This window comes from Carya illinoinensis, chromosome 1, assembly GCF_018687715.1.
Source record: "Carya illinoinensis cultivar Pawnee chromosome 1, C.illinoinensisPawnee_v1, whole genome shotgun sequence".
Classification (NCBI taxonomy): domain Eukaryota; kingdom Viridiplantae; phylum Streptophyta; class Magnoliopsida; order Fagales; family Juglandaceae; genus Carya; species Carya illinoinensis.
Window position 1 is genome coordinate 22,459,656 of NC_056752.1, and position 12,874 is coordinate 22,472,529.

At 36.4% G+C, this 12,874-nt stretch overlaps 1 protein-coding gene across 1 annotated transcript; it reads left to right on the forward strand.

Annotated features, from left to right (window-relative positions):
• The first annotated feature begins 95 nt into the window (after nucleotides 1–95).
• On the forward strand, nucleotides 96–8,310 carry LOC122313531 (beta-amyrin synthase-like). Its single transcript, XM_043128623.1, has 18 exons — nucleotides 96–369; nucleotides 514–806; nucleotides 2,890–3,075; nucleotides 3,330–3,419; nucleotides 3,561–3,758; nucleotides 3,965–4,049; nucleotides 4,422–4,588; nucleotides 5,155–5,346; nucleotides 5,442–5,555; nucleotides 5,730–5,849; nucleotides 5,944–6,066; nucleotides 6,255–6,353; nucleotides 6,489–6,545; nucleotides 6,657–6,847; nucleotides 6,948–7,125; nucleotides 7,224–7,304; nucleotides 7,402–7,485; nucleotides 7,994–8,310. Exons 2-18 carry the CDS (start codon nucleotides 606–608, stop codon nucleotides 8,114–8,116), a joined length of 2,289 nt encoding a protein of 762 aa, XP_042984557.1. The 5' UTR covers nucleotides 96–369; nucleotides 514–605; the 3' UTR covers nucleotides 8,117–8,310.
• Nucleotides 8,311–12,874: the final 4,564 nt, after the last annotated feature.

Genomic DNA, 12,874 nt, shown 5'->3' on the forward strand with positions numbered 1-12,874 from the left:
CCCTCTAAGTGTATATACGTTTAGAACGAAGTATCTTACAATGCATTGTCTTCTCACCCTATAATTGTGAAAGAATTGTACATGTATCTTTACCTGAAGAGTTTACATGGAGAGTTTGGTAAGAGCTTCATCTATATAAAGGAAAAGAGAGCCTCTTGACTTCTCACCCTATAATTCACATCACAAAACTAGTACTCGGCCTTCTTCTGCAACTTCAAGGCCTTTGCATTCTCTTGCCTGTTTTCTTCAATTCCTTTTGCCTGATCTCTCAGACCAGCTCTTCGTCCTCTCCAGCCTTGTTAATTTCTCTTCTTAATTTCCTTCCTCATCCTTGTATCAGCTTGTTAAGTTCTGGCAACTTGTTCACAGGTAACCCCATCTCTCTCTCTCTCTCTCTCTCTCTCTCTCTCTCTCTCTCTCTCTCTCTCTCTCTCTCTCTCTCTATATATATATATAAATATATATGTAATATCTAGATATTGTTGCTCTAATGGTGTTTAAAACTAACTACAGACACACCCTAGCCATTCTTTCAAAATACGTACAATTTAGAGCTGCGTGCGGGAAGTTTGATCTAAGGAAAGAGATAATTATCAAGAGGAAGAATGTGGAGGCTGAAGATAGCAGAAGGTGAGAATGACCCTTACCTCTACAGTACAAACAACTTTGTGGGAAGGCAGATATGGGAGTTTGATCTAGAGGCTGGTACCCAGGAAGAGCGAGATGAGGTCGAAGAGGCTCGCCAAAATTTCTACAAGAATCGATATCAGGTCAAGCCTAGCGGCGATCTTCTCTGGCGAATGCAGGTACGTACACTAATATTCTTCATAATTGTTTTGCTTCTTTTTACATTTCGAGTGTGTTGATTAATGGTGCGCGCTCGGGTTTTGTGACGCAAAGATTAATATATATTAATGGTCGGTACGAATGAATTATAATCCTACCTGCATATTATATCTTAATTTCTTCATCCCCTTCTTATATATTCTTCTACCTTTTTTTTTCCTCGATCTATTCTATTGACTCCGTTAAAACTGGAACAATCATTTCTATATATAGTCCGAAAGCACAATGAACGCACATGCATGGGGCCGGGCCGTCAACTCTTATTAATTTGTTCGCACGAGTTGGTAAGTGAGTATATCTTATGTTGATCTTTTTTCAATGTGAGATTCCCCACATAAAAAATATTGTATTATGCATGTGATCTTATGTCAATTGCAAAATAAAAAATTAAAATGTCCGAACAGATCAGTTTAAAATTATTGTTTCCGCCAGCAACGACCTTATATATTGCTAATTAAGAAAGCTCTCTCTGTTGTATAAAATATTTTCAAGTATATTTTTACAATAACACAGGATCTCAATATATATTAGACATTACAGACAAGAAGAATATTCCTGTGTAACAGGAATACAGCTAGCAGTGCAGGGCGGCTCAATAGGAATGGGAGCCTAAGGCTAAAATTTTTATTGGGATCTTTTTTATTTTAAAAAATTAAATTAAATAAAATTATTTTAATTTTTACATAATACTTTTATTTACAAATAATTTCAATAGTTGTCAAGTAAAGTTACTGTTTAAGATTTTATATTACCGTTTCCACTAATAACCGACTTAATTTTTATTAGAAAATTTTCGATTTTGGGAGGATTTTATCAAATCTAGTTTAACAAGATGTGTTTTAGACTCTTATGGGCCGTTTGGGAACACAACTAATTTTAGGTATTCTTAGATCATATTTTCAAATTCAAATTTTTCTATCTCATTTCTCAAAACCAAACAAAATATCTTAATTCAAACTATTTCACTACTATTCACATATATTCTTAGTATATAAACAAACCTTAAAAGTAATTATAATTATAATTGTCAATAAAGTTCTATAAATAACCTATACATTTGGAAAAAAGTAGGCCCTTGCCTTTTCGAAGATCATACTAAATTTTTTATCAACATTCAAAAATTAAATTTTGCTATTTATAATTTTTACATTATATATTATACTAATAATGACAAAAGAGAAGTATATTATTAGAAGAATAATACTTGAAATAATTATTATGCGGGATTCTTTTAAAACTAATAATGACATAACATTTATTTAATACTTTTGATGTTATCTTATTAAATTAATTAATTTTTTAATCAAATATTTTTTCTTTTAAACAATTATACTTTAGACTTTTTTGAAAGGGGGCCTCTTCTTCCCCTGGGGCCTTAGGCAATTGCCTAATTCACCTTAGGGAAGAGCCGGCCCTGTAGCAATGTGTGGGTGCATTCTTGGTCCTGCTATAACAGATGATTACTTGAGGAGAGTTTGGGTGCAGACACTGCTGGTAAGGTTCTTGAGTGGGTCTGCATGAGGTGGTCCTGCGTAGCGTGGTCCTACATGTAATGGTTTGTTGTGTGTTTTTCACATGCATTGTGCGTAAGTGAGTTTGCTGTGTAGGACGTTGCATGGTTTGCATGGTCGGCATGTAGGTTTGGGTGGTGAGAAGAATTGTGAATAGTAGTAAAAAAAGTAATGAAAAAGTAATAATAAAATATTGAATAGTAGTGAAAAGTAACGAATAGTAATAAAAAGTTGGTAAAAAATAATAATAAAATAATAAATAGTAATTAAATATTATTAGAATACTTCATGTACTCTCAATAACCAAACGTAAGTATGTGAGATTTAAGTAACTCAATCCTATGGCACCCTGTATTAACTATATCTAGGTTGGAATATAGAAAGCCTCTAGCGAGTGGGATCTGGATCAAGGAGACCACTTGGGGGTGGTTAAAAAACTCAAAAAAAACAAAAAGTAGAAACATTATTGATCTATATTATTATTATTTTCTTATAATAATATAGTCCTTTTTCTTTGTAAAAATGACTACAGTTTCTCAGAGAGAAAAACTTCCAACAAACAATCTCCCAAGAAAAGGTAGAGGATGGAGAGGAAATCACATATGAAAAGGCCACAACTGCATTGAGGAGGGCTGTCCATTTCTACTCGGCCTTGCAGGCTAGTGATGGCCATTGGCCTGCTGAAAATGCCGGCCCATTATTTTTTCTACCCCCCTTGGTGAGACACTCATCTCTATTGTCCTTTTTTTTTTCACTCTGATCACCACTTTACAAAGCTGGACCTACCATTTTAAAATATCAGTATGTATCTAGCATTATATTACTTAATCACTATAAAAGATTATGACATAGGCTTGTATCTAACATTGAAAAATATTTTACTGAGTCTAATTTGTCAAATACGTACCACTAGACAATGGTATTAGGCATTTCTGCTAATGTTTGTGTTGTTTTCATTCCAAAAAACTGCAGGTAATGTGTATGTACATTACAGGGCATCTTAAAACAGTGTTCCCTACTGAGTATCAAAAGGAAATCCTTCGATACATATACTATCATCAGGTATAACATATTCTATGAAGCTTTACATATTATGATTATATGTTTCTACATAATTTTCTATTTTTCCCTCTCCTTGTTTTGTACCTTCTTTTTTGTTTTGAAGTTTAAATTAAGTCTAATAAAAACATATGCATAACATAGAATGAAGATGGTGGGTGGGGACTCCACATAGAAGGCCACAGTACCATGTTTTGCACCACTCTCAGCTATATATGTATGCGTATACTCGGGGAAGGACCTGAGGGTGGTCAGGACAATGCTTGTGCAAGAGCCCGAAAGTGGATCCTTGATCATGGTGGTGTTACTCACATTCCTTCTTGGGGAAAGACTTGGCTTTCGGTATGCATCTCCCCCATGAACCAAATTCTTTAGAGTGGAAAATAGCAAGTTAAATCATCACTTATCTAAAAAGTTTAAACTATATATCACCACTTATCCTAATTCTTTGGAGTGGAAAATAGAAGGTTAAATCACCACTTATCCAAGAAGTTTACTCACCTATCCACACATGTTGATTATTTTCATTAATGATTCCATTTATGTAGATACTTGGTGTGTTTGAGTGGATTGGAAGCAACCCGATGCCGCCGGAGTTTTGGATCCTTCCTTCATTTCTTCCGATGCACCCAGGTTTGTACATGTCTAGTTACAACTTCATTAAACATCTATGAGTACCGCTACTACGCCGCTTGCATGTGACCTCTGCAAGTAATTGCTAGTGTAAAATCACTATTTTATTTTTATTCAATTTTTTTATTCATATTTTTTATTATTTTTAAATATTTTGAAAAAATAAAAAATACATCAATACATTAAAACTCATTTCTTTAATCATGAAGCAAAAAAATTAAATTAAATTGATGAGGGTTACAATGGAGTGGTACAGTCAGGGCGGCACACTATCATTTCTTAACATCTATTACTATAGATGTTTTACTTTCTTGTCTTCACAATATAGAAAACTTGCCCAATTCAACATTTCTATTTTACTCCTAAATGCAGCAAAAATGTGGTGCTACTGCCGAATGGTATACATGCCCATGTCATATCTATATGGGAAACGGTTCGTAGGCCCAATCACACCTCTCATTCTTCAATTGAGGGAAGAGCTCTACAATGAGCCTTACAATGAGATTAACTGGAGGAGTGTGCGTCATCTATGTGCAAAGGTATGTTTTACCTTTATGGAAAATTATTAGGTACTCTGGTAGTATGGATGTTGTGGTACTCACATCCAATCAAAGGATGACATGCCATTAAAACTACTTACATAAGTACTACTTTTTAATTACATTTCATTTTGTAATAGGTAGTGAGTATACCATGTGTCCATACCACAGGACCACCTAAAAATTACTGTAGCTTCATTGCTCCTCACAGTTAATACTTGGTCATTGCTAAGAACTAGTCAATCGACTATTGAATGTGCTGCTGAACTTGACTTTTTCGATTACAAATTGCCATACATTAAGTATAGAGGAAAGAAGACTCAGAGTTACATAGAAAAGAAGTAGAAGTTTCTCATATCTTTAAAATTCCATATTGCACAACATTTATCCACATGACTTTTCAAATTACTTTAAACCTAAATGATTAAATTTATGGTCATTCAACATAAAAATTGGATGACATACCTCAAGAGGAGCCAAGTTCTTGTTTTGAAAGTTTTATGTGATATAGGTACTTTTAAAAATACTTCCAAACACATTCTTTGATCAAAGCTATACAATTACAGGAGGATGTCTACTATCCCCATCCTTGGGTACAAGATTTGCTTTGGGATAGTCTATACCTGTTCACTGAGCCCTTTCTGACTCGTTGGCCTCTTAACAAGCTGGTTAGAGAAAGGGCTCTTCAAGTCACAATGAAGCACATTCATTACGAAGATGAGAACAGTCGATACATTACCATTGGATGTGTGGAAAAGGTAATGTGATTATACAATCAAGAACAAACAATGGAGAGCATCTATCTATTTAGGCTATACATATGATAGTACTCCTTATGCAATTTAAACTCCAGGTGTTATGTATGCTTGCTTGTTGGGTTGAAGATCCAAATGGGGATTATTTCAAGAAGCATCTTGCCAGGATCCCAGATTACATATGGGTTGCTGAAGATGGAATCAAGATGCAGGTTACTGCAAATTTCCTTACCTAAATCTCTTTCCAAAGTTAGCTGTATAAATATATGCATTAAAACTGAGCATAACCCAATCCGTTGTCCTCCAGCTTTAAGTTTGTAAGTGCTGAGGGTCCTTGAATGAAAAAGAACTCATTGCTGATTTTGATATCTGCCGTTTGTATGTAGAGTTTTGGTAGTCAACAGTGGGATATTGGTTTTGCCATTCAAGCTTTGCTTGCAAGTAATCTTACTGATGAAATTGGACCTACACTTGCACGAGGACATGACTTCATAAAGAAATCTCAGGTTTTACTTTATATTCTCAATAGTCAAATATACAATTTGCTTTTAAAAAGAATAAATAGTACTAATTATTAGCCTTCCCCTTAAAATTGTAAAGGTCAAAGACAATCCTTCTGGAGACTTCAAAAGCATGTTTCGCCACATTTCTAAAGGATCATGGACTTTCTCTGATCAAGATCATGGATGGCAAGTTTCTGATTGCACTGCAGAAGGTTTGAAGGTAACTAACTATCTTTGTTCAAAGGATGATGATACACGTACAACTTTTTCAAAACTATTTTACTCTTCATTTTAAATGGAGTTGTAAAATAATAGTGGACTAATTATAAGTTTTCCTTGTTCAAATGTTCATATGAAGTGAGTATTGCATTTAGTCTGTTCCTCATGAAATTCTCTTCTGTATCACAGTGCTGCCTTCTTTTCTCAATGATGCCACCAGAAATTGTTGGTGAGAAAATGGAACCTCAGCAATTCTATGATTCTGTAAATGTTTTACTATCTCTGCAGGTGAGGATTAACATCCACTGGTGATGTGAATAATCAAAATTTATAGGCTTTAAAAATTCAACTTATTTGAAGGTTTTTTTTCGCAAGTATTTCGCTGTGTTCGTATAAATAGTTGTATTCTATGTTTAAATGCAGAGTGAAAATGGTGGTTTATCAGCTTGGGAGCCAGCTGGAGCCCAGGAGTGGTTGGAAGTAAGTATCTCAAAATATTCAAGTCACCTGGAAATATTTTCCTTTGAAAATACTTTAGAACTTATCTATAGTTGATGAATCCACTCTTATTAATTTCTGCTTTTTCCTCAGCTGCTTAATCCCACAGAATTCTTTGCCGACATTGTCATTGAACATGAGTATGTTGAGTGCACTTCCTCAGCAATCCAGGCTTTAATTTTGTTTAAGAAGTTGTATCCTGGACACAGGAAGAAAGAGATTGATAATTTCATAAAAAATGCTGCTCGGTTCCTTGAAGACATACAAATGCCCGATGGTTCTTGGTATGCTCCTACACTGGTTCATTAGATATGTTTGAAACGTTTATCTGTTCTTATGTACATCTTTTAGAGAGATCAGTGACATGATTAAGCATTTCCTTAGGTATGGAAATTGGGGAGTTTGCTTTACATATGGTTCATGGTTTGCACTTGGAGGGTTGGCTGCAGCTGGCAAGACTTTTAACAACTGTCCAGCTATGCGCAAAGGTGTTGATTTTTTACTCACAGCACAAAGAGATAATGGAGGTTGGGGAGAGAGCTACGTATCATGCCCAAACAAGGTAGAATTTCCAACACTTCTTGATCTAATCTTTTTAAAATTCCTATGCTGGATAGTTTTATTTGAACAAGACATAAAGATTTGTTCTTGATTTCATAGGAATATGTTCCTCTCGAAGGAAACCGATCAAATTTGGTACATACTGCATGGGCCATGATGGGTCTTATTCATGCTGGACAGGTTAGCGTATGGTTTACAAATTTATCGTTATACCTCTCATATGATGTTACACATGATTTTCTAATATATTATGATCTTAAATTTGTGTTTGCAATAGGCTGAGAGAGACCCAACTCCCCTTCACCGCGCAACAAAGCTGATTATCAATTCTCAAATGGAAGACGGCGATTTTCCTCAACAGGTATCTCTCTTTGGTTCAAATAAGAAAAAGAAAAAAATACTTCTAAACAAAAATGAAAATATATATAAAAAATGAAAATGGAATTCCTTTTTGCAACATAGTTTAGGAAGATAAACTTTACACTTAGCATGCATATATAAGGCCACCAAAAATACTACTTTGACATCTTATTTTGACACCTCTTGTATTTTATTTTTTTAATTTTTTTTACTTAATAATTAAGGAAGTGACTATTAGTTTATTGATTTTTTTATATATTTTTAAAAATATTTTAAATTAATAAAAAAATAAGGATAAAAAGATTAGAAAAAAATGATTAGATGATTTTAGCCTAGTTGTAACTTGGAGAGGTCAGCTCCAAGCGGCAGAGTAGCACAACTTTGAATTTTAGTGCAGAAAGAAAAAGGGAGGAAGGAAATCACTGGATTTAAAAGAAGATAATTAAATATATATCATCCTTGAATCTCAAGTTCAAAGCTTTCTTACCATTTATTACCCTTTTATGTAGGAAATCACTGGAGTCTTCATGAAGAACTGTATGTTACACTATGCAGCATATAGAAACATCTACCCATTGTGGGCTCTTGCAGAATACCGCAAGCGTGTTCCATTGCCATCAACAAGCCTTTAACTCCAGTTGTGAACTATATATATATATGCATTAATTCTGTTACTATTTCCATATCATTTACTTTACTTTGGCAGTTGTGTTGATTTTTTTATGAAGTTTACAAATGGGAAGCCACTTAAAATAAGGCAAAGGAGCTGTACACAATTGTGTTATAGAACCATATAAAGTAGATGAAAGTTCTTTCTTTGGCTATATATACACATTTTTGCTCTTGAACTCTACATTAGGTAAAAAAGTGTTTGTATTAGTAGTCATGACTCCTGATATGAATTGATCAACACAAGAACAGCATTAGGCTTGAACGGTTCTAGTGCTACTGCCTCAATTGTCTATCCATGACTTTTGGTATTGCTGTCTAAATTGTGGCTTTTTTCGGGCCTTCAACTCATATCTTGAAGTTGCTTTATATTAATTTCATATGGAATAATATCCGTATTCTACAAATAACCATAATTCTCAATTTCAATATAACTGGTTTGAATGCATGTTCACCAACCAAATATACTATTGGTTGAAGAAGGAACCAAGGAACCGACAAGTTAACTAAAACAGTCACACTAGAGATGTTGGAGTGGAGCTTTCCATCTTCGACAACTTCACAAACATTGTAGTTTACTACACAATGTTGCTATCCAAACATGTAAAGATTTAATGAATCAATCGAGACATGAAGTTTCGAGCAATGGATTTAGAGGCTATTTGATGGCTTTAGAGGCTGTAATGAAAGTGTAAATTCCAAGAAAGGCAGGATTGAAATGATGAAACTTTTGGTCTACATAATGCCATATATATCTCATCACGATTCGGAAAAGATATTTATATATTTTGACAAGAAAGATTATGAATGAAATTTATAATAAAATTAGGGAAGCAAAGTTTTATATAATTGTTGATGAAGTACATGACTATTTTTTTATGATTTGTTGACAAAGAATAATTTATTTTAGACTGCTTTTGTAACACCTAGCCCCAACATCAAGTCCAAGCTAATCGCAGGTTCTAAAAATTTTTTTTGGGTTAATATGCATGAAAATCTCACTTGAGAGTTAACGAGTAATTGTGAAATAGGCTACGGGCCCAAAATTTATTTTGGCAAAGTATGAATTTTAATGGGCTTGATAATTAGGTTGACATATTTTAGTGGGCCAAGTGGGCACAAAATTTATTTCAGCAGAGTGTGGATTTCTTCGGGCTTGATAATTAGGTTAAAATATTTTAATGGGCCAAGTGGGAATTGGCCCAAAAAATTTATGGGATGAATTGTATTATTTTAAAGGTTGAATTGGGGCCTATAACTCATAGAAAAAGCCCAAACCTTGTTTGCCCAAAACCCAAGCCTGCAAGAACACCAAGGATCAGGCTCCACACCATCCACATCTCCACACCATGCATGTCTCCATCCCTCTAGGGTTCATGACATCAATGTGTATATAAATACCCTCATGATCTACATATTCATGCAAGCCTCATTTTTTCCAAACTAGGGTTGTTGCACCTTTCCCATAGTCCACCAGTAAACCAAACCGAGCACCGCTGCCCCCTCACGACCTCAATCGCAACATCAAGCTATCACCGTTGAGAACTTCCTTCCCTATGTGAAGTCCAGCAACCCACTTCCAGCTATTTCTCCACACCTCCTTCCATAGTTGCAGATAATGCCAACCAGCCGTGCCACCTTGTTGCTGCACCACCATGGGATAAACCATAGCCAAAACTCCTACACAGAGTTGCCCTTTCACAACCAACCCGCACCTAGCCTCCATCTCGCATCATAACATCTTTGAATGGAAACCACCCAATGTGTCGAGATCTCCCCCGCACGACAGAAGCCGCTAGGCCCACTGCCTTAAAACTCTACCCTACACCACCATCACCCAAGCCACCATCGCACATCCAAGAGGCTCACCAAAACAGAGCAATTCCCCCATCGGAAGCACCCACATACTCACTACAAGAAATTCATTCTTTCCTAGCTCAACAAATTAGCTGCAAAAACTCCAAATTTCACTACAAATAATTTATTCTAATGAATTCATCTTTGCTGTGGGTTGGTTACCAAAAATCGATTGCAATATCTTTTTACTAGTGATTTGCATTAGTGAATACAAATGCCAGGAAAAATCACTTTAGTTGCTAATATCATCCTTGGGAAAGCTTATTTTCGGGGAATCTGTTTCGCTGCAAATGTATACAATTTCACTTCAAAAAACATTTTGCCTATTTGCGACAATTCTTTAAAATGATTGGAACTACTCATTTTTGGTGATTTTTAATCATCGAAAATAGTCTTTACAAAATAATAAAAAAAAGTAACATACAATGAGAAATTCAATTATAGTATAGTGATAAAGTTTTCTCTCTGTACAATGAGAACTTTTCTCTTCATACTATTGTGAGAAAGTTTGTCATGGTTGCAATGGGGTCTTGCAAAGAAGTTATCATTGATCAAAAGACGTTCGTGTTTAGGAAGGAAAATGCGAAGTGGTGGAGGATCATAGAGCATAGTCAACATGTAGAGAAGTTCATCTATTTTGATCATGAAGCCCTTTGTTGGTTGGTTTTAGTGGTGAAAGGTTACAATGTTTTAGTGATCTCTTTTGAGTTTCTCATAACTCGTAGAAAAGGGAACTTGGCGCTTCTGGTATGGAGGGGTCAAAACCTCCATGGCAGGTTTCTTTCCCTTCCAGAGTTTGGCCACGTGAGGAAGAGAGCGTTGATAATGGTGCCGGAAGGATGGAAGGGGGAGGGTTGGAGGAATTTCAGTGATACCTTGAAGGAACTTGCCTCATCCTCTGGGGTAAGCGAGGGGAATCAAGCTTGAGAAGACCTGGGAAGGTGGGTACAGGTAGGGAGGTCAATGGAGCATGGCAGAGGAGGTGGTCCTCCACGGCTGCCTCCACTAGCATCTCAAGTAGCTTCTCGGTCTTACAGCAACATCCTACTAGGGCAAAAGGTAACACCTCAAGCCACAAAGAATGTAGAGAAGGTAGGCCTACCAGCTTCAGAAGGCCTTTCCATTTCGGATGAGGCACAACACTGTATGGGGGGCGGCAAGGATGGGGGGGTCTGAAAGAGAAATGGTTGATGCAGACGTTGGCTAAAATGGAGCGTCAAGTTGAAAGCCCCTTGGATTATATTATGTGGATGAAATAGTGCCTTAAAGGATAGGATGTGATGCAGTTGGGCTTGGGCTTAGATCAAGGGATAAAGTCGGGAGATATAAGGGGCTGGGCCGTCTATGGAGTATGGGCCGAAGGGTTTAGGCCCAAAAGCCTGGAGCTTAGATAATCGGGTTTCGGCCAATATCTTAGCCCTGGGACTTTGCAGCTCCTCCTTGGTGCTAAAATTGGTTTACCGAACCCAATCCCAACTTAGAACCTTCCAACAGCTGCTTCCGACCATCTTGGAGGGATGCCATCACCGTCACATCACCGAGAGGTTGAGGTTGTTTACGAAAAGTGACGGGAGGATGGGGCTATTTTTGGGGTTGAGTTTGTAGGGGAACTTAGGGATATTTCAATGACGCCCAGATTCCTAGAGACAGAGGTAACCAAGGACCTCATCCAGTGGGTGACCAACCTCTCTTGGGGAGTTTAACAACAGTGGGTGTCTCAAGGAGTTTAACAGTAGTGCTATCTGCTGGGGCGCAGTCAAGGTGTAGGGAGGATGGGTTGTCTGTAGGCTCACAGATGGGTAATGGTGATACAAAGTAGTCAGGATGCTACTCAGAGGGCTTTCTCATGGTGCCTGTGAGATAAGGGCGATGAAAGTTAACCGGGTAGTCCCACTCCATTATATGCCATTCTACCAGTTCCCACATATGTGGATTGGGTGCTAAAAAAGGTGGTGGAGTTGCAGGGGTTAGTGCGGATTTCTTGTGAAGGCTATTAAGAGCAATTTAAGGCCCTCTTAGTTGCTATAGAAGTAGGTAGACCATTGGCACTAAAATCTGTAGCTAAAAAGGGTAGAGAGTTGAAAAGATTGACTTGTTCTATTAAGTATGATAACAAGGAAAGTTATAGTACGAGGGATAGGTTAAAGGGGTCAGGGAGTTGTTTATCTTATGCAGCCTAGAATCTTATCGTGGAACATTAAGGGGATCAACAATGTTAACAAGTGACTACGCATTAGATCCCTCATTCGCAGTTGGAAAGTTGATATTGTATGTCTTCATGAGACTAAGCTGTGCTATGTTGATAGAAATATTGTTCGAAGTCTATGGGTATGTTCTAGTGTGGGGTGGTGTTATTTAGCTTCCTTGGGTGCTTCAGGAGTGGTGTTGCTGATGTGGGATATGAGAGTGGTGGAGTTAGTAGAGGAATGTATTGAGAATTATTCTATGGTTGGATCTTTCAAGAATGTTGAGGACTGGTGGAGGTGGGTTATTGCGAGTGTGTGTGTGTGATACCCCGTTTTTACGTATATTTTCACTAAAGGAGTTTTTTTTTTTTATTTAATTAAAATATTAGTTCTTTTATTTTAAATTATCGTATTTTAATTGGATTTATTTAGTTGTTAGTTTTTACTAATTGTTTATTATATTTTAGCTTGATGTGGTGTTTAAATTATTTTAATCATTTTATAGCTTTTAAAATTATTTGCGTCGGATCAGTTTCTGGATTCCAAAGGTGAGGATTGGACCTCATTTCTTTTCCCCATATTTTATTTTTCTCTTTTTCTTTTTCTTTTTCTTTTCTTTCTTTTCTTTTTTTCTTCCTTTTTCTTCTTCTTCTCCGTTATTTCCTCCCGCGCGCGACA

What these genes read in the sequence shown, in the direction of transcription:
- LOC122313531 (XM_043128623.1), top strand. Translation starts at nt 606, where the DNA reads ATGTGGAGGCTGAAGATAGCAGAAGGTGAGAATGACCCTTACCTCTAC. An exon ending in ATTTCTTCCGATGCACCCAG is followed by an intron (nt 4,050 to 4,421) that starts GTTTGTACATGT and finishes TCCTAAATGCAG; the next exon opens with CAAAAATGTGGTGCTACTGC. An exon ending in ATGTTTTACTATCTCTGCAG is followed by an intron (nt 6,354 to 6,488) that starts GTGAGGATTAAC and finishes GTTTAAATGCAG; the next exon opens with AGTGAAAATGGTGGTTTATC.